Below are 21,379 nucleotides of genomic sequence, written 5' to 3'. Positions count from 1 at the left end.
TATTCTAGTAAAGAGGTTTCAAGGCACATAGACTATTAACTGCATTTAAAAGAATGCACAGGCAGTTATGGCAAGATTAGACTTCAGTACCACCATTCTTTGAGAGGAAGAAATTACATGATAATAGACCATAATCGCGTTCAGTGAAAATTTATATTCTTTTATTGCAAAAATGGATGAGTGAATGAACAAAGGAATGAATGAACTGAGAGCATCAGATCCTCTCATTGACATGGCAAGAAAATGTCCTGTTTAACAAGTTTCCTGTAGAGATTACCACAGCGCCCATGGTGTTCATCTCTACATTTAGAACATGAGAAAAGTGATCTTTGAAGTTGAGGGGATTCAGAATCAGAGCACTGAGTAATAGGGTATTCACTTTAATGTGTTTGAGTCAAAAGCCTTGTGAGTCACAGGGCAGAACTGTGATGTCTAATGTTAGGGCTACAGCGTGGTGCCACACACGGACTGTTATAATATGTATTTTTGGGAAAAGATACACTCATCTGAATGCTCCCATGGGGCGTCTCAATGCTGTATGACAAAGATTGGGCAAAGTGAGCAAGGGCAAATAGTCATTTTGATCATTTTAATATACATGTACAAGAAACTTGCTGCTTCCAGAAAATGTTTATTTTGTTCATAAACCTTTCATAAAAATAACAACATCAATATTAATTTAAAGTATTGTAGAAACTGTGTATATACAAAATCTTTACTTGAACAGTTAATATAACTTAAGGCGAGTTAAATTACTTTTTTGCAGTACCCTGTTGGTGACAATTCCACCAAACGTCAACGTTTTTTTTTTTTTTTTTTGCTAAAGTGAACATTTCAGCATACGGTATCTCCAGCAAAAGATACCAGGAGTCAAAACCCTTTCATGGTAAACTCGCAGCAATGTGTGCTACCTGATTACTCAAAGCAATGTTTTTTATGATTTGCTAGTCATTTCTAGCTTGATTAAACATACTTCTGTACATACTGTAAAATCATTTTTGTTGAAAAGCTGTAGCACAACTAGTGTACATACTGGTCCCTTTTAAGATCAGCAGTTCAATTAAATAACTCTTATCAAACCAACAATGGGATGAATTTCGAAAATGTTTCTGATATCAAATTGTAACATTTAAAATATTGTGTTACTAAACAATAGCCCTCAAAAACCAAGACATTATTAATGATTTAGAATACATTTCACCTTGATAAATGGCGCTCAAATGTGATAAATGTAAAATATACAGTTAGCTATAAAAATACAAAGAAGTACAGTAATACAAATATATTTATTTCCCATTTATGATATATCTTTCACAATTGTAATAATCCAAACAATTGTAACACAACACAAAGACCAATGACAAAAAACACTGACGGCCAAATGATAAGAAGTTAAACAAACACTAAATTTGATCAAAGATGGACAGCTTTATGGTCAAAGCCATAAATATGTTAGCCTACATTCATGTCAATAACCCTCACTGTGGAGTGAAGGAGTACCTTGACAGTGGTTGATATTCCGTTTAAAGGAAAGAAAACACTGACATAAACATGCATTTTAAGAAACATAGTCCAAACCATTGCTCTAAGAATGCTAAAAGCAGAAAATAAGAATCTTAAATGGAGATATTAATAATCTTTAAGTGCAATCCATACAGGCTCAGAGGCGATGGAGGCTGGAGCTGTCCAGATGAAGAGGTGCTGAACAGCAGTCATGCAATGCCGCAGCAGAGAGGTTTGGCTCTACTGACATTAACAGCAACAAGTCACTGTTGATCTGTCTACCGACTTTAACAACTTATGCATCTTTGCATAAAGTCAGCAGCATCAGCAGCAGGCAATAAGGCCGAAGCAGACCTCTCCCTCAGTTTCTGCTCCTCAAAAAAATGCAATATTTGCAAAAAAACCTCTTGTGCCAGGCATTGGCTTGCCAGTCAAACCAACTCGGACATCAACTTGTAGTTATCTGGCTTATCTTCCAAGACGGAAAGATCCTAATGTTGTATGTGGGGACACACAGCCTTGTCTTCAAATTCCCTCAGGAAGAGTGAAAGTCCATGCGCCGGTGGTCACCTGTGGCTTTATTTCCATTTTCTCCTTCTGTTTCAGGTGTACGCGTCCGTGCCGTTTCCTCTCGTCGCTCCGGGCGAACCGTTTGCCGCAGACGTCGCAGGAAAACGGCTTCTCCCCGGTGTGAGTCCTGGTGTGGGTGGTCAGGTGATCGCTACGGCTGAAACTGCGCAAACAGATGCGGACACTGGAAAGGTTTGTGGCCCGTGTGGATGCGGATGTGCCGGTTGAGCTCATCCGAGCGAGAGAAGCGCCGGTCGCAGCTCTCCATGGGGCAGGTGAAAGGTTTCTCTTTGGCTGGGCCGTGAGAGGCGGCGGGGCTCTTCCTGGCCCTGGTGGGCTTCGTCGCACGGGGGGTGTAACTTTGGGCGAAAGAATCTGGCAACAAGGAAGAGTACAGGATGGAGTCTATGGTGCTCGGTAAAGCTGGTGATGTGTATAAGGAATCACACTGATTAGATGGCTGTGGGGGTTCGGGGAAGGGTTTCAGGTTAGAGGAGAGGCCCATGGGAGGTGGTGGGAGGTAATTATTGTACAGGGGGCTGGAGTAGCTCTGAGAACAGGTGTCAGAGAAACACGGCTCCTGTTTGATACCTCCCTCCACTTTAAACTCCATCTCTGGATTGGGACAGATTGGGGGAAATGTGTCTAAAAGTTCCTTAACATCCATTTGCTGGTCAGGGGGGAAATCGCTTGACATCGGGAAGGTTTCTGTCTGGAAACTTGTCTCCAAACAGCCAGATTTGTTAAATGTTCCCCACTCGTAGCAGCTGCTTTCAAACTCATTCTTGACCACAACAGGGAAAGAAGCGGCCTCTGACTTTGGTTCGTCCTTCTTCTGGTTTTGAGCTCGGGGGGAGCCGAAGCTCAGTTGGGAAGTGGACGGGTCTTGGGCCTGGCTGCCGGCCTGATCATCAGCATACCTCGGGCACGTCTGGTCTGGAGAGTAAACAGGGGGAGAGGGTCCGGAGCAGGTGTAGGATTGCCTCTTGACGCCGGGGTCTCCAAAATTACCATTGCTGCTGTCCATCGGCGCAGGCGATGGATAAGTTCCCCGACTGTTGCCGCTGTGTTGCACTTCTAAAAGTGGCAGTGTGGATATACCCACGATCTCAGTGATCATATTGAGAAGTGTTTCAGTGCTGCACGGCGCTCCCTGAGATGCCTCAACATAGAAACTGCCAGAGTAGGCGAGCGAGGAGGGGGTGTAGGAGTCTTTTGGGCACTCGCAGGGGTTAAAAGCAAATTCCGAGTTGGAGGCTTCGGTTTTGAGGGTTGCAGGGGCTCCTTCTGTTGAATTAGCAAGAGAGAAAACTTTGTCATCGCGAGTGTTTTATATATGAATCAGTGCAAATTAAACGAGGAAGAAAAATCAGCGTTACATAAACATTCATGCGTGTTTTGGCACAGGAATGCCTTGATACGATGCCTTGATCTAGCCTACACGACTGCACGGGAAGAGTTCTCTATTTCCCGTGGTACTCATATTAAACACATTTAAATTCTCATGCATGCAAATGTTATCGACTGTGCAAAGATGCGAACTCACCGTGGCCAAACTGGGCAGGTACCCCCCGCTCTGCATCGACATACACCTCCTGGTTATCTTTCCGCACGCTGTTTTCCATTCCCATGGAAGAACTGTTGCAATTCTCAAACTGAGGGTAAAAAGAATCTTTCGCATTCAAATCCATATTGTTCAACATACTGATGCTGCACTTAGAAGTCCGTCTCTCCCAGGGAAAAAGGTAAAAGGGGAAAATGTAAAACAAATTATGCAGATGACTGTTTTCTTTCAACTCCCCTTTTGATGGTTTTCAACAAATGATCCAAAGTGGTCTGTGTCAAAAGGTGTACAAAGCAATTAAAGGTATTCCTTTTCGTCTCTGCTCCTCGGTAGGTATTTGCTTGCTGTGGATTTCACATCAGCGACTTCCCCTCTCTCTCCTTATATACACTTTGGCGGCTCCCTCGGCCCTCCTCCCCATTCATCAGCTCCAGTGAGAGGATTCCCCGCTGCGTGTAAACTTCATGCCCATACATGGACAGAGGATGTGACGGAGTCCCCCCTCCTCTAATCCTCCCTCCTCCCATACCGGAGAGATGGAGTCTGACGTTGCAACAAGTGGCGACCAGTGTTGGGTGGTAAAACGGTGTAATGATGGTAGATCTTTCCACAGTAACGATGTATCATTTCAATTAAAAGAACATTAAAGTAACGACAGTCTCGTTTACCTTGGTGTCACACCACCACCTCACAGAATATCACGCTGGAGGTGAAATATCTCAAACGGCGTAAGTACCTCCACCATCCGCCGATTTCATTTTGATAGTCCTCTAAGGTTATTAGAGGGAATACATAGAAAAGGGGACACCAGCGCTTTTTGACTGACTCGATACCTCAAAGGAGTTTTTTGGAGGCAATAAGGTAATAAGTAATAATGCAACCGCCAGGTCAGGGGGTGTAACGGGAAGGTAACGTAACGAGTAATGTGACAGATGTACTCTCAGGAAGTATTACAGTGTTGTTGAAATGAAATGTTTTTAGGTTTAAGGATAGAAACTTACTGAGGCAATTGTATCATTTTATTATAATTTACCGGGATATACTTGAAGGATATAATACTCAGGATATAGTTTATGGTCAAATATACATTCTAATACACTTTTTATGGGAAACCAGTAACAAAACAGCAACATATTTGCAACAAGTTCGTTACAGAAGATGTTTAGACACTCTATCTAATCTAATCTAATAAAATCTTATATCATTTTTTATAAGATATGAAAACTAAGAGCTCATGTCACACATTTTAGAGAGATATTGAGGCCTATAGTTGTTGCAGTAAATGAAACTGCATGTCGTAAAGGGAGTAATAATGAAACACAGATAAAAAGGAACAGAGCTACTAGAGATCAACATGCAGCAATATTAAGAAGCTATAAATATAAATACATGTGCAAGGTCAGTATGAAATAGTCGGCTATAATAGTTTAGTTGTTGTAGTTCCTTTATTAAGGATTGTGTTCATTGAAGGCAATACTAGCGTCCCAAAATCCAATTCAAGTTCAAAATCAACGAACTAAAGCAACACGTGCCATATGACGAAATAAATGTAAAAGCTGTAGAACAATAGGTTTATGTTTCGCCTTACAGGTAAGAATACCTGCTCTTAGACCTGTCAGACGACATTGTTAATCTGTGCAATTCAATGGCATGTGGCAGCTAAGTGAAGCTAATGCAAATGTACCAAATTTAACAAAGAGACAAAAGAGAGGCACAAAAGCATCACACTAAAGGACGATTAATTAAACGATTGAAGGCAAAACTCCGAGAACCTGAACAGATAATAAGATATTCTCCTGAGTCTGAGTCTGCCAGATTGTCTTTGAAGTAAGCACGAGTTAATTAATGACTTCGTTTTTAAAGACAAATACAAGAACAACCTGCAGTCTAGTTTAACTAATTTCTCTCCTGACGCTTCCCTCTCTGTCCGCCTCATATCTGGACCAGACTGCATGGCCTACATGTTTTCTAGCAGTTCAACTGAACAACTCCTCCTGGCAGTCCACCGCTTTGATTTACTTTCAGAAATGCACTCCCTCTCTTTGTGGTCGCTGGAAATTGTGGTCGCTTACACCATCAGGGCGAATAACTGCAATGCCCAGTCTAAACGAACCCTTGGCCTTTAAAAGCATTGAAGGGAGTCGATAACACCCCTGAGGTGTTCAGTGGTTGAACCCAACTGTTCACATGACATTTCAACCCCCAAAGCATTTTTTTCTGTTTCGCAACTGTTGCCGGGTGCACTCCGTGGTCACGCTTCCTATTACAAAAAGTCGATACTCTTTCATAGGACGTTGCAGTCTGCAGCAGACCTCTGGCACCGGTTGGAGGTTCAGGACCATGGATAGCGACGCTGCAGCCGCATTCAGCCGTGTAAGCACACATGAACCAGACAACACACAACCACACAAACCCTTTACTTTTCACTTTACAATCAATGGTTCTTTTTGGTTCTGCATTCATGTGCATGGCTTTCTTTAGCATAGAATCAACCCAATCAGACTATAGGAAAAAGTCACTACTTACACAATGATATTGCATTAATTATATATTAACAATATTCTACACTACACACTCATCACATTAAAGCGAGATGTTTTATTCTCTTTTTATAAAATGCAAGCCACACACAGCTCATGTTACTTGAGGTTTTTTTGTTGCTATTATGTACTTCATTTCCACTACATTTTTGAGGGTAATATCATATATTTTACTCCAGTACATATTTGACAGCTTTAGTTAGTAGTTATTTGTTAGATTGAGGTTTTACACATACATGTTCAGCCTGTAAGATATGGTGAAATAAAAACCTATGAAGTAAGAAATGATCAACTACATCATTAAAGTACTGTTTGGATGTTAATGTGTGAAATATCATTTTATAATAATATAACACAGACAGGAGACATTTTGCATAATAGTAGTTTAAGTAGTAAGGAGTCAACAATTAAAGGGGCAGTTTTCTTTTCTTTTTTCTTAAGTAACATTTTGAATGTAGGACTTTTCCTTATTTAGGAGTAACCGGTGATACGGGGTCAAGAGTGCACATGGCTGTACACAAGTAAGAATGTATCGATAAATGGACCAAAGCCCTAGAAAATCACTACCTTCACACCCCTACAGACAGCGTTTTACAAATAACCACAGATTTCTTTTTAAACTGTACTGAAAAGGCTCCTGTGAACTCAGAGCTCAGGCCATTTGAACAGTATCCGAGGCAGATTTGTTAGGGACAAGATTAACTGAAGATAGCTTGTGGGCTATACTGAATAAAATATGACTACTGCAGCACACATGCAAAGAGACTATTAGACATAATACACTGTCTGCTTATACTAGACGACTCAAATGTAATGTTGTCTCCATCGATACTGAAGGAGCAGTGGAAAATGTATCAAAGGATCACGCTGCCCTGTCATCTTTTTAAGGTAGTGTATGATAATAGCACATAAGCTCTTTCATTGCAGCAGTGACATTCTCCTGAACAAATCGTTTTCACCTCAGATGTGCACTCTAATTCTAGGCCCAGAGATGTTTAGCTTTGAGGAACTGCCTTCAAGTAATCCAGAGTCTATTAAAACCAATCTGATCACACAGAGTTCAGATCACGAGATGCTGTTATGATAACTGCAGTGTGGCTAACCTCTCTCCTCCATAAAATGCCACAGCACTGGGACTAAGTAATGGATTTATGTAATGTAAGCACTTACTGACATTATAGCGCAGGGGTAACTCCATACCTGTGAAAGTTAAATGAAAGCCTTTGTTTTATTCCTTTGCATCTGAGCACTGTGAGACATACCTGTTTCTTAGGGAATGGTGTGGTAGGTTGAGAAATAATGTAGAGCAATATAAAGTTGCTTCCATGTTTTAACAAGGATATTGACTTCAAAAGAGGTTCAAAGTACTGGCCGAGAACAGAAGATGAAACATTGCTTTAATGAAAGGATATTTTGGTACTTCTACTGAATGGATCATTTCAGCAAAGCACAAGTGAAATGCTTTAATATAGTCCTGACCTAAAATAAGCTCAACTTGTAGTATGTCTTTCCAATTTAGTGTCTAGTGTTTAGTGTCTGTCCACATACGACTGGAAATGGAGAGAGAGAGAGAGAGAGAGAGAGAGAGAGAGAGAGAGAGAGAGAGAGAGAGAGAGAGAGAGAGAGAGAGAGAGAGAGAGAGAGAGAGAGACCTCATGGTGGCACCAGAAGAAAAGTTAGAGGATCCATCATCTGGGAACCATGAATGTATGAATAAAAATTAAGCCTGAAGTATATGTTGAAATATTTCATAGGATAGGTGAAAACTTTGGCACGAGAGTAAAACTTGGAGGATCACCAAGTCAGTATGTTCCACCCTCTGGGCATCATGAATAAAACTTCATTGCAATCCATCCAATAGTTGAAATATTTCAGTCCTAAGTGATGGAGCGACAGAGTGACATCCCTAGAGCCGTTCAAGTAGCACGGCTAAAAATGCTCCTGTACAGCAAAAACAGCAAATTTTACATAAAATAAATCCTGTGTTTTTTAGTTTTTTTTTAAAAAGTACAGTAGTTTAGTCTCTACATGCTTAAAATCTCAACATCCTGGCAATTACAGATCTACTGTGACTTGCATTTAAACTGTTAATTATTTTACTCCAGCTGTATTAATTGTGTCTGTGGTGCCTTATATTACTTTCATAACTGAAGTGAAAGCTTTGCAGCCTAGGGAAAGGTAAATACTTTACTTTATATTGCATATGTAACCCCCTGGCCGTGTTATTTTCAGGTTCACTCCTGGACAGGGAGTGGGAGTTTTGCTTGCAGGTGGGTGCCTGATAGAGTTGAAGAGGCAGTGAGGAGTGACTGCCCTCTGAGATCACCGCCTGCAAGATGAAGGATAGGGTGGACAGTAATGTCTGTTCTATATTTTGACTTTTGTTACTATTCTTTTTGAGTTTTTAATAGGAAAAAGAGCTGCTATGCTGACAATACTTAACTCATCTAACCCAGTAATACAAATAAACTCAGTTGTTTCTTGCTGTATTGAGCTTTTCTCAAACATAACCACAAACAACAACAATAAAAGCATTTATTTTAACAAGATACTTTCCCTTCTACGTTCTGCATCGGACAAAGCTGAGACACATCTAAGGATGAAATCTACGTCAAGCTGTTGACAAAAAGGCGCATCGATGGATCGTATTAAACATCGAATTTAGACTTTCAACTACCCATGAGCATGAGACAAAGATCTCAAATCTCAGCCAGAGACCAGAGGTGACCAGAGGACATTTAGCAGTAATGACAGCAAAATTACTGTTGTCATTTGTTGTATTTATTGTTATCATTATTGCTTTTGTTCTGAGAAGCACATTGTAATTCTGGTGTAAACCGAATTAGGTTAAGTGGAGGACTTTCACACGTTATTGAAAATCAGTAGCCAGTTTCTCTTGCAATGGGAATTCTAAATTTAGTGTACAGTACAGCTCCACTGTTTTCTATTTTCTCAGACCTTTTAAACCCATGACTAACTTGTGTCTCAAGACTATAAGAATTGAAGTGTTATCTGCTTCTGGCGTCACGTCCACATTACTACTCGACGGTATAAAAAAACTATCATCATCAGTGAAAAGTCATTATTTCTTCAAAATGAAATATACTGTATCTCACTTGATGTACAGTAGCTCCTCAATCTCAATGCCTTGGCATGTTGTCAACCAACTATGCAACCCACACTGTTTGAGAGTAAATAATAGAAGAATCTTATCCATACCAGGAAATCCACTGAGATGCAGAGGCTGCCATTTGCTTTTTAAACGCTTCAAACCTACCATGATCTGGAGAGGTTAAACAGGAAATACTGTACCGGATCTACAAGTCAAATTCGAAAAACCTGAGATTAAAAAATAAAAAGGTGGCTAAAGCTTTGCCTGCATCCATAAAGTAATGAAATGCATATAGATCATACAGTACCCTCATTTACATTCAGCCTCAAGTGCTTGTGTTGTACTTTTGACTAATGCCTTTTTAAGTTTGTGGATGCAAAGCAGATTTTTTGGAGCATTCCTTAGAAAGCTAAGGTTGCACAAGAGCCGGAGAAATCCATCTGCCTCCCCCAAATCTCATTCTGACATGTCTCACAGTCAAATCTCCCCCGAAGGCGCTAGATGAGGGAACATCTTCAATCTAAACCTGTATACAATAGGCCCTATAAGACACCGCAAAAATGGATTGGGAGTGCTAAAACCACAGAAACCTCTGCCGGAAACACGACTTTCTATAAATACGAGATACTCGCCTCAGCTGCCAAGTTCGTTATTTTCTCTCCCTCTCTCTCTCTCTCTGTCATGTTGGGCTCTGGGTAGTTATATATACTACATCATCATTCAAACACTGGGCAATTGAAAGAGAAATAGCACAAATAAGAAAAATAAAAGCAGCGGAAGCGTGGTTCTTCTTTTGAAGGAACATCTCTCTCCTGCTCTTCCTCTGAGAGTGGGAGTGGGTTAGGGAAGCCCGGTACCAGGCCCCAATGCTGCTGCTGCTGCTGCTGTTGGTGTGGCAGGTTTCCCGTGCGATCCAAAAATACTTTCGCACTCGCCCACTTTGGTCCCCAGCCGCCTGTACTCTTTGGTTCGACAACAGGGATGGGTGAGAATCATATTCAGCTCTCCAATCGTGATTGCGGAATGCCCCAGTGTTTCTTTAACCATGCCCCCAGACTCCTCCACACACATTGCACTCGCATGGCTCCCACCTTGCCCTCTTCTCTGCTGGATCCATGCTCGCAGCACTCTGACAGTCAAATTCTTGGGCCTGATCCAGCTACTGTACCTGCTGTTATGTAACTGCTTGGACATTTTCAAGAGAAATCCGTGAAATAGAACTGTGAATTTTCATATTATCAAATGTTTGATTCAAACTAAAGAATCCCAAATAACTGATGTGTTATAGTTAACAGTGGATTAAAATGCAAATATCTAGGTTATGTGCTACACCAGTTGCAACAACTATCCCCTTCGACTGAAACTCAATGATATCCATACGCAAAATCATTATCATGCAACATGAGACTAATTGCATGTACTTTTAACCAACAGTTAGTTGACATCTACATATTCTCTGACTCATCTGCTCCCACACTGATTTCTATCTGTTACTCTTTCCCCCTATTAATTGACAGCACAACATGTATGAAAGAATAATGATAATAATTAGAAAGCATTGTTTCCATCACTGCCTTATCGATGCACATACAGTCATTAAGGGGACATGCAATGAAAACAGATTCAAACAAATAGCTAACAGCAGACATGTGAGGAAACAGATGAAGAATGTTAAGAGCTTGCAGCTAACAAAAGTAACTATGGAAACGGCCAGCTCTACATTGCACTAGCTTCCACAGCTCTCTCCAGAAATAAAAACTGTTGGGCTAAGAGCGAATCAGGTAAAGACAAAAGATCCCGGGTGAACCTATTTATAGTGGGCCTTACATAACATACATAGACCTATGTTGGCTGAGGCAAGTTTGGTGCTCAACAGCGAGCTTCTGGGGGGGGGGGCAAAGGCAGGGTACAGAGAGCTGGAGATGCTGGATCCTGCAGGGTATTTTATAGAAAGATGATGATGCTGAATTAAATAGAGGAAGGACGGCTTGCTGTTTCGATGTCAGGGAGAACAATCACTGTTACACTGTCCTGGGAGGCCAACGCCGGAGTTCCACAAACAGCATTAAAATGCATATGGAAATCGATACATTAAACAGTTCATAGCCATGAGGCTTGAGGGTTACACAAAGACGGAAAAAGGACAAATGCCTACGTCACAGGGAGCAGAAGTTCATGGCCAGTTTTCAAAAAAAGGCCTTGTTTATTTGTTTGGGAGGCAAAACAGTTGTGTCAGAGAAGGACACACACACTCACACACCTATATTATAACGCGGCCTCAGGACAAAACATCTGATATCGCCAGTGAAATAATATGAACATAAATAAGCCCACATACACACAGAAAACCTGTGTGAGAGCACTGTAATGCAGGAGCAGTGATCATCCAGAAATACAGCCTGCCACCATATCTTAAATCCAAATTGAGCCATTAGCATAATTATCCACTTATACTGCTTTAATTCTAAGTAGCTCTCCATTGTAAGTAACATGATAGCTAAACTATATTCAAAAAGCCTCTTTTCCACTCACAAATGCCTTATTAATTAGCTCCCTCTAGCATAAGTTCCCAGTAATTACATTCAATACAGCAGTCAGTGCTACAAGGGGGGTATTTCCAGCAACTTTTAGACAACTTTAGAATTACTCTGCAGATTTATAATGATTTTCCATCATAAAAATATTCTATTTTAACACAGAGCGGCGGCCATTTCGGCACTGCGTTCTTCCCATTCTCACTGCTCTCACTAGCCAATTCATTGGCAGTAGGCAATCACAAAAATATTCACTATATAGAAGCTCTGATAAGGTTGGGTTGATATGCAAATGAATACTCCCTGACTCATCTGTTTATTATGCAGTCACATTAGTTAGCTCTGATGCTGTTTGGCTATTATCCCATCTCACTGTGAAAAAAGGGTCTTGGGTGAGGGGGATGGATGGCGCAGTGAGTGCTTTAGTCACACAGATTGTCCGCACTCTTCAAAGAAATAAATGCATTTTCGACTGTAGTCGCATTGAGGGGATGTGGAATTTATTTCCTCTAAGAGAAACAGCGAAAGGCAGAGGATATGGCTCATCTGTGTCCAAATCCCTCGATACCGTGCTTTGCGTTAACAGGTCAAAGGGTCAAATGATCAGCTTGTGTCTCCCACGACTGAGCCTGAAGGCAATCACTGCACATTGATACATCATACGCTAGTTTTTGAGATCTAAACTCACAACGATTCAGCCAACTGAACGTTTCAAAAATGCTAAAAGATGGATTTAGACAGGTACTGTGTTTATTCATGTTGCTGTTTAAACTACAGGATCTACAAGTGAATCATGCATTGAAAAAAACTGAGGACATACTGTAGCTTCTAATAAATGTGTTGAAGCTACCGATCTGTGGCTTCACAGCCTATCTGCTGTTCTGCTAACTGATAGAGGCACTATTTTTAGCCATAATGCACCATGCTAAGCCTCCAACTATACAACTGCACATCTAGCCCATTCAAAGGATTGATACAAGTCTAGAGGTTGGAACTCAGTGGTCATGCACACAGACTGAGGGCCCGTATCAGTTCTCCCAGCACCTACGTTTTATATTTGGTGTCAAAGTATTAATAAGAACATTGGCACCGTATCCCCGGTGTGTAAATCTATGCCAGCACATGTCAAGGAGTGAAATGAATTTGCCATCTATGTACTCTTCATCCTTTTTGATTTTAGCTAATTAAGCACCAAGCCCTCACAGCAACTGCGCTCCATGGAAACCATGAAAAAGCAGATTGACGTCAGCTAGAGGCCTTCGAATGTGCCATCTGACAAAAGAAAGAGGACAGGGCTGCTGTACTTAAGGTCACAGCGAGCTGACAGTCTGCTTTGACTGACAGAGGAGAGCTGACATGTGTACTGAACACGTGAAGAGTTATTGACTGCAAGCTGTATAAAAATATTCTGTCATTTGAATACTTCACATTACATGCAAAACAGGGAGAGTGCATGTCAATAGCTGGATATGGAGGCAATTAACAATTTGTGCTACTTAGTTGTACTGCAAGCAAATCAATCATATTCCTACTGCTAAAGCTGCACATCTGTGCATTGTGGAAGTCATTAAATATTACAACTCCTTAATCTTCAGCATATTCATATTTTTTGGGATAATATTTCACCCCTAGGCATTTTTAGGAGAAATAGAAAGATTTTTAAAAAATACAAGAAAAGGGTGCCTCGGTAGGATTTCATCGACCGGCAACAAGAGCAACTTTACTAATCCACGAATATACTCGATCACCAAGATATAAATGTGCACATATTCAATACCCATGCTGACTGATGTGCATGTGCCATACATGTATGTACTGTAACATGGAGCTATCAGTTGTGAATAATCAGCCAGGTGTGAAGGTGTGTCAGAGCTTTACAGGTCAGGTAAAAAGGTTATTTTTGTGGTCTATTGCATTTCAAGCAGAGATTAAAGCTATAGGCTTATATTCAATACATGTTTGATTACATCCATGGAGGGAAAACACAAACATTACTAAAAGAAAATACAGTATGACAACATTTATTATTTAAACTGTTTATTGTTTTTAACAAAACAAAACCAAGGTAACAGTCAGTGTTGTATTCCCTGCAGGTCAAACCACAGGCTGTATATACAAAACATGGCTGCTTTTAGAAGCAGTCATTTTAGAAACAGAAAGACTGTGATCAAACAATTACATATCAAAATGACCAATCGTTAAGACGGAGAACTGAGGACTGATATGATTAAAGAGAAATGGCACAATAAAGAATAATGGCCCTCACTTATTTTCCCAGATAGAGACTTGAGACAAATATGATAAGAGTTCATATACAACGCCACAAGTGGACCAGCGGCTTCGTGCATTTTAAAGAAAAACACTTGATTTTTCATAATAAAACAACGCATGGTGAAGCAATGAAGTTGCACGTGGGACATGAGTTCATTAAGTGTTTCCTAAATTAATATTAAGTATAGAACTGATATAGCTCCACATACAGCAGAGACAGGGCAGCTGCACTTAAACTTGTTTGAAATTGCCTTTGAAAGATTTCCTGTGTGAAACCTGCAATTTTATTTGAAGGTTAAACGTGGATGTGATCATAAATGCCTACTGTTTTAGCTGGACATTACAGTTTGTTGAGTTTCATCAACCAGACAAGACCTATTACTATATCTTAACACCTGATCGTGTTGTGGTTTCAATCACATCCAGATAAATGAGGCCAATATCTTAAAAAACACTAGAGGACATGTGCAGTATCAGTACTGTTCAGCCATCATTAATACTGTCAGGGATGACCAGCCTGTGAACGGATGGCTCCCCTGGCCCCTGCCAGTACTGTCATTGTACTGTTCCCAGATATACCCTGTTTCAACATACTGTCTATAAACATTATTGATTATGTTAGTCCTGAGTTCCTCATAAAGAGCAGCTGCCTTGTCTTGATATGGCCCTTCTGTGTTGGTGTAGTGGTGCAGGGCTCTGACTGCCAAGTAGTTGATGTTAATCCATATCGGTCCCCTCCAGTAGGGGGCGTCGTGCTCGGTGTTTCGCTTCATATACATTGGATCGGCCTTAGAGATTGAACGCAGACCGTAGGGCGTCCACAGCTTGTTGGAGTCTCTCATGTCACGGAAGATATGTTCTAGTTGGGGTGAATCTGGTGTAAGAATGTGCAGTAAGAAAGGGAACAAGCTAACATAACCCAAAGCATTAACATACTGCAGCTTGGGGGCCCGGCGGACTGAGCGCACAAGGCGTGCCACAGGGAACTGATGACGAGGTTGTCCGGGAGGCACGTAAACCTTCTCCTGCTGCAAGGACACGGCCTGGGTGTGGTTGCCAAAGTCACTGAAAGCATGAAGTTGATCCGACCAGTGGAGCTCATTCAGCAGGTTGTTGTCACTGAGCACCTGGTGGGAGAGTTCATAGTCCTGATGCGGCTCGCCAAGAAGCCGCGCTATACTCGCCATGATGCCTGAGGACAAGGCCATCCAGCAGTGTAAGTCCACATGGCGCTCCTCTACTGAAGGGTGTGAGGCGCGAGGGTAGTCATCCAGCCCAGAAGTCAAGGTCTTGGGATTGAGGAAAAGATTGGTGTCCTTGTCACGTCCACGCCAGCGGTAAGAGTTTGGTAGGGGCCCTGTCTGGGTGGTGTTGTACCATTCAAACCAGGTTTTCAGTCTGGGGAAGAGCCGTCGTAGGAAAGGCAAGGTCGGTAGAGATGCTGCCTTCTCTGGATTTGAAGAGAGCTGTTCAATGAGTTCCTGAAGGGCTAAGAAAAGAGTAGGTGGGTTGGCATTCTCGTTACGCTGAACTACAAACTCAGCTGGGACTTTACTGCGAGCCTCGTCTCCCAGGATCTGCTCACGGGGGATCCAGCCCTCCATATTCATCAAGTCTATCCAGTGAGCAATAGACTCCCTTGTCACCTGGGGATCCCACTTGCTCAGCAGCAGCTGGTGAAAGCCCTCATCCCAAAGGAATCCTCTGGGAAAGAAAGAGCGTGATGGTACGGCAGTGAATAAAGCGCCTTCAGGGTACAGGAGCGGGTATTCATTGTAGACCGACTGTACCACTGACTGGCCATAGAAGTAGCCCATTGCACCCAACATGTTGCCGAGCGCTGCCTTGCCAAACTTAATATTTGCCTGGCTAAAACCTTTGCTCTCGAGCCCAAAAGTCTTCTCAAACTTTGAGTCGAACTCAGCTTTCCTCCTCTCCAGCTCCTGAGTCATGACTGAGCCCACAAGTTGGTTTGGACGGCTGTGGAAACTGCCAGACTCGAAGAGAACTTCGATCTGGAACGGCATCTGGACGGTCACCTGGTGAACCACAAAGTCACTTTCTTTCCTTGAGTCAGCGGGTTTCTGTTGGTTTTGGTGGTGCGGGGGCTTGTAGGTATCGACAGCTATGTAATGCCTCTTCTCACCAGAAGGAGGGCTGTAGACAAACCTGCGGTTAAGACTTTGCTTCACAATGTCAGTCAGCTTCTCCAAGCCAGGAGAGACAGTCTGAAGATAGTTGTAGCTGAAAAGACAAGACCATATTGTCAAATGTCCTGTGTTTTCAAAATCTATGAAATCAAAGCAGTCACACAAACCTTTAAAGTAGTTTATATTCAGTCATTGCCCCACAAGACATCTCAGGTGCACTAGCTATGTTTGGGAAGCCTTAACACACTGTGTCAACTTAAGAGAGAGGTTAAGTGACCGGTAAATCACAGTAAAACCAAGCGTTAAGCTCCCACTTTCAACTTCATCACCCATCTTCATCATCTTCACCCATAATTCAAACAATTCTCATGATTTCTATCAGTGAATACTGTACCTTTTCATTTTGCTATGCTTGTCTCCTCTCTCATGAAAGTGTGAAATATTAGTGCTCCCTATAGGTGTTGCCAGCAGAGAGTCCTGATCCTCTGAAACGACAGTTCTTTCTGAAGGTGGATGAACACCTTCACTAATGAAACGACAGCTGCGCCGTTTCAGAAAGGACTAGAGCCCTTATGGAAAGGGTCTGCTTTTCTTTGGCTTTTCAAATGTTATATATAATAAATATATCCTGCTATATTGTATATCAGGATGTTCAGAAAACTTTTAGAATGAAGAAAACCTAATTCCTCCAGTGTGTTTTTGAAAGGCTCAGAATCCTGCTTTTGCTGCCATCTAGTGGTTGGATTTAGTTTTTACCCCAGTAGTGAAGTTGGTTAACGCTGTAGCTCAACATGACATTATTACTGAGTATCATCCAAACACTGATGCTGGAGCGGTCCAACAGACCATTGGAATAGTGTTTTTCTTCTATATAAGATATATATACAAGTGACTCATCACACTTAAAATCACCATTTTGCATTTTTAAGAATAAACATTGTGCTCAAATGCAGTTTAAATGGCCACTGTTCAGCGATGCTATATGACAGTGTCTTCTCACCTTTCTATTGAGATGTATCTACATATGGCTTTCCAAAGCCCTGACTGTAATAATTTAACTATTTGGATCAGCACAGCAAAACAGAAGTAAAAACTGTTCATTTATTTTATTTTTTTATGTTTTAATAATTGTTGCAGACAATTCCTAATGTTCAATTTGCTGTGCTGCACATCTTTAATCTTGATAAAAACATTGGCAGTCATTGTGCAGTTCGCTCCCGCTTCCTTGTCTATGATCACGCTCTTTTGAAACTGCTGCGGACTTTAACATTCACTCCTGTATTCGTGCATTTACCTTGCATACTTGGCACTGGATGATTCCCCAGTAACTGGCTTTCGGAAGGTGATCTTAAAGTTTCCAAGCTCCTCTGAGAAACCAGCGATGGATGCGAGGCGGTTTCTATCCTCAACGTGAGCCTCCAGTGAGCCCTGGGTGTCTGCTGCTGCATAAAACATCAGGGAGATGACTGGCGCTTGAGGAGCCGAGCTCTGGTGGGTGAAGACAAAACAAGAAGCCTAAAATTATCAAAACTTAAAACAGAAATCATTAAAACGTAAGAAATAACTGCAATTGCTTGGTATATTTTAAACAAATCGTCAAATATATTTGGGTCACGTGAGGAAAGAAATCTGCTCATAACGCTGAATAAAACCGTCACACTCACATGCTGTTTGGCAGTGATCCTCCACGTCCAGTCTCCTCCGTGACCCCCTCCCATCCTCTTGACAAACTCCGTGGTTAGTGTAAAATCGTTGTCTCGGATTTCCTGGGCGCCAAAGGTGATCCCATCATGCATCATCCAGCCGTAGCTTTGCAAACGATCCCCTTGCTCACAAGTGTGCCTCAGGTTTACATCCATGTCAGAAAACTGACGCATCCACATCATACCTGGGAAGAAATATCAATGAGAGTTAAGTTATTTGGTTGTATTGTACAACACAAATGATGCACAAATATATCATTTGGAAAATAATAACTAGTCAACAGTTTCACATAAAAAGGTGAGTCCCAAAACTCACTGGCTACACGCACCATGTTGCTGGCCAGCTGGGTTGTGAGAACAGCAGCAGTGCTTAATTAACTGATGTTACTCAAAATTGGGAAATGTAGCTCACTTCGTGCTGTCAACTAATGAACAATATTTGTCGTTCAAATTGCCTGACAGGGTAAACAGTCCCAGGAACTGTGGCCAAAATTCACTTGAATTTGACAAGTGCCTGGGCTTGTTTCCCACCATTCCCCTGATCTAGTGCAATTAAACATTGAAGATTGCATCACTATTTTGTGAAATCAAAAATATATATATTAAAAGGGAAAATACATCCTTAAACAGATGTTGGTATTCCAATGACTTAAGTGAAACAGAAAAGGTTTATGTATGTACGTTTTTTGTAATTGTTATATCAGCATAATACTACAATTAACATATATGTACATTTCCCCAAAGTTCAGCCTGATACCTTTAGTATATTTAGAAACTTTAGGATCCCTGCAAGAGTTTTAAATAAAGAATCATTAGGGTTTAATCCGTTTTTTTGTTTTGAATCTTTTAAACTCATTAAGGTTAATCTGAGTGAACATTGCTTCTTAACTTGCTTTGTCATCATAGCCAACAAGTCCAAAATATGGACACATTGTTATATCATATACTGTATATCAAGACAATCTGTAAATATACTCTATACTGGGAAACTTGGCTGTACAATCTGTACAATATTTAACAACATTTATTTTACTTTTGTTTAGATTTTCCCTTCCCCTGTTCCTCCGCAAATGAATTGAGCAGCTTCAGCCTACCTGTCACAATCGACCTGGGACTCCTGGTTTTCATGCCAAAGTAGACCTGAGGCCTGTACGAGCCCCAGAATCTCTCCGTGGAGACCGCGGCACTGCTGCTATTGGCATCCAGGACGGGAGGCGATGGGTGCAGACTCATCACCCGTTTTGCCAGACTGGACCGCATGTAGAGGGCGTAAAAGAACCAGATCAGGCTGAATATGCAAAGGCCAATGGAGATGTTGATGAAGACTTTGCCAATATCAATTTTCTTTTTCTTCTCTTTACGGTTAAATGCAGGGGGCTTCTCATCTTTCCTCGGAGGGGGAGCAGCTTCACCGGTCACCACCCTCTTCCTCTGCCTGCCCATCCTGCCCTTCTGAAGCTGGAGACAAGGAGAGGAGGGAGGGAGTTATTTTTGATTTAATAGTCCAAATCCTACGTACTGATTTGTGCTTTTGACCTATATAAATAAATAATATATAAATAAATAATATATAAATAAATAACACTGACTTGAAATTGACTTGTATTTCTTGTGTGCTGGCTTTGCTGTGTGGACTGTAACAGTTCTCAAGTGTGTCTCTCTCTTTTATTTATGTTTTTATATATATATTGTAGTTTTCATAACAGGGTCATACATTCAATTGCCTTAACAATTTGTTGTTTAAATAAACTCATGTGACAAACATCGCTTCCATCAAATTGTCATGAGGTATTATACATTGTCTTTAGACTAAGAATGACAATGCTTATGTAATAACAATGCACTTAATGTCCTAACAAGTCTAATAATAAAAAAGGGAAACTCTCCAGTTTCTCTTTAAAAATAGATCCTAATCTCAATGAGACTACCTGATTAAATCAAAAATGTTTGAGTACACAAAAGTCTAGCTGATATACAGTTAAACAAACGAGAAAATACAAATGTTGGCTCGAATGTAGGCTACATAGCTGTAACAAAAAGGTAGAGATACCAACAAAAAGCACACAGGCATTGCAGTTTCTTTCCTGTTTGCACTGTAAACTACAGTTACACTCAGTTACCAGTTTATTAGGTACACTTAGCTAAAAACGAATACAGTCTAATACAACAGGCATGCAGCAAAACCTCCCTTCATGAAGGTTATATTGTTCAGTTGTTTTTTAAACTGTTTTAGAGAGGCTGCAGTTTGTGCTGACGTTCAATTGTATTGCAATGTACTGGGCATATATTTCAATACTTTGTCGACATGATTTCTTGCAGGACTGTTGTATTAGATAGCATTAGTATTAGCGGAAGTTGTGTACATAAACTCACAAAGCAGTGCAGTTTTTTTATATCAACCAAAGCAGCTGGAAATACTAGCGTTACAGGAGTATATAGCAGTACAGAACATGGCCATAATTATAATAACATCTCAGATAAAAATCGACCTAATCCTTCCTGTTGTGAATCGTTAAGTCATCTCAGGCTAAAATAAGCGGTTTAGCTAGCTAACGGTTAGGTTAACGTGAACCGTGTTGTATGATTGCAGAGAGAGTGTTATTACGGTGCCGAACATTGTATCATTAAACTCGGTTTCTATTTATAGTATCTCCAATTTAAGTAGCGACACCTGTTCTACCCAGAACACCTTCAGCTGGTAACTCGCCACTACGCCCCGGCAATACAACGTTGCCTGCAGGCTGCGCGCTCCTCGCTAGTAGTGCTAACGTTAGTTTTCTTTTCTTTTTAGCAAAACCCAACGGCTGTCGCAATATAATGTGGCATTGATTAATCATAAGCTAATACGTGTAAGACCAATTAGTAGTTCTAGCTTAATGTTCATTGACGAATGGTTACCGACCTGTCAAAATACCAAAGTCTCAGCTGCTCATTATCCGTTGCTAGCTTACTAGCCACTTCCTGGTTACGGCTCGTTCCCACTGACGTGTACTTCTTCTTCTTCTTCTTCTCTTTTTTTTTTTAAGAGAGGACACTTCAGGTGAATAGGTTAAACATTTAACTTCTACATATCACAATTAAACTTCCCCAGTTGATTACTAACGTAAAGACATTTATTTGTATTACAATTTTTCTGAAATGTTATGTTTAAATATGCAAATGAGGCATTGTCGTATTCAGCATTTGCTCATGTGCATACACTACAGAAATCTGAACAGCGGATATAGACAGGTTTAACATTCTTCTTCTTTTTTCATTGTGTTGATGTAAGTGTCAGCAGTTTTCACAGAGGGAATTTTGGATATCTCTATGCAGTCTATGCATAGTTTATGCAATAATAGATTAAACTATTGCTCAGAAAGAGCTGTTTGTCTTTTTTTCTGCATGTAGTAATGGTAATATGTATAAATACATTTGAACAAAACCTCCTTC

General features: G+C 41.0%; 2 protein-coding genes across 3 annotated transcripts; both read right to left on the bottom strand.

Annotated features, from left to right (window-relative positions):
- Window positions 1-737: 737 nt before the first annotated feature.
- LOC115010965 (early growth response protein 1-B) lies at window positions 738-4,005 on the bottom strand. Its single transcript, XM_029435926.1, is given in 3 exon segments — window positions 738-2,253; window positions 2,255-3,360; window positions 3,620-4,005. Coding segments are annotated over 3 exon segments (1,488 nt in total). The 5' UTR covers window positions 3,777-4,005; the 3' UTR covers window positions 738-2,028.
- A 9,838-nt stretch (window positions 4,006-13,843) lies between these two features.
- mogs (mannosyl-oligosaccharide glucosidase) lies at window positions 13,844-20,948 on the bottom strand. 2 transcript variants are annotated; one of them, XM_029442141.1, is made up of 5 exons: window positions 20,850-20,948; window positions 19,042-19,405; window positions 17,909-18,132; window positions 17,539-17,732; window positions 13,844-16,338 (listed from the first exon to the last, which is right to left on the bottom strand). In XM_029442141.1, exons 2-5 carry the CDS (start codon window positions 19,388-19,390, stop codon window positions 14,568-14,570), a joined length of 2,538 nt encoding a protein of 845 aa, XP_029298001.1. In that variant the 5' UTR covers window positions 19,391-19,405; window positions 20,850-20,948; the 3' UTR covers window positions 13,844-14,567. The 2 variants fall into 2 exon arrangements, with proteins under 2 accessions (XP_029298001.1, XP_029298009.1); XM_029442149.1 differs by lacking the exon at window positions 20,850-20,948 and having other exon boundaries at window positions 19,042-19,196; window positions 19,309-19,405.
- Window positions 20,949-21,379: the final 431 nt, after the last annotated feature.

The sequence above is a fragment of the Cottoperca gobio genome, chromosome 1, assembly GCF_900634415.1.
Source record: "Cottoperca gobio chromosome 1, fCotGob3.1, whole genome shotgun sequence".
Lineage (NCBI taxonomy): Eukaryota > Metazoa > Chordata > Actinopteri > Perciformes > Bovichtidae > Cottoperca > Cottoperca gobio.
Note: the sequence above shows the minus strand (reverse complement) of the source record. Positions and strands in the feature narration are given on the sequence as shown.

Bases quoted from the DNA above. Each gene is read 5' to 3' on its own strand.
- mogs (XM_029442141.1), bottom strand. From the start codon at position 19,390: ATGGGCAGGCAGAGGAAGAGGGTGGTGACCGGTGAAGCTGCTCCCCCT. The intron at 18,133-19,041 runs GTAGGCTGAAGC...ATTTCTTCCCAG, and splicing joins TCCCAGGTCGATTGTGACAG to GTATGATGTGGATGCGTCAG. The intron at 16,339-17,538 runs GTAAATGCACGA...TTGTCTTTTCAG, and splicing joins TCCAGTGCCAAGTATGCAAG to CTACAACTATCTTCAGACTG.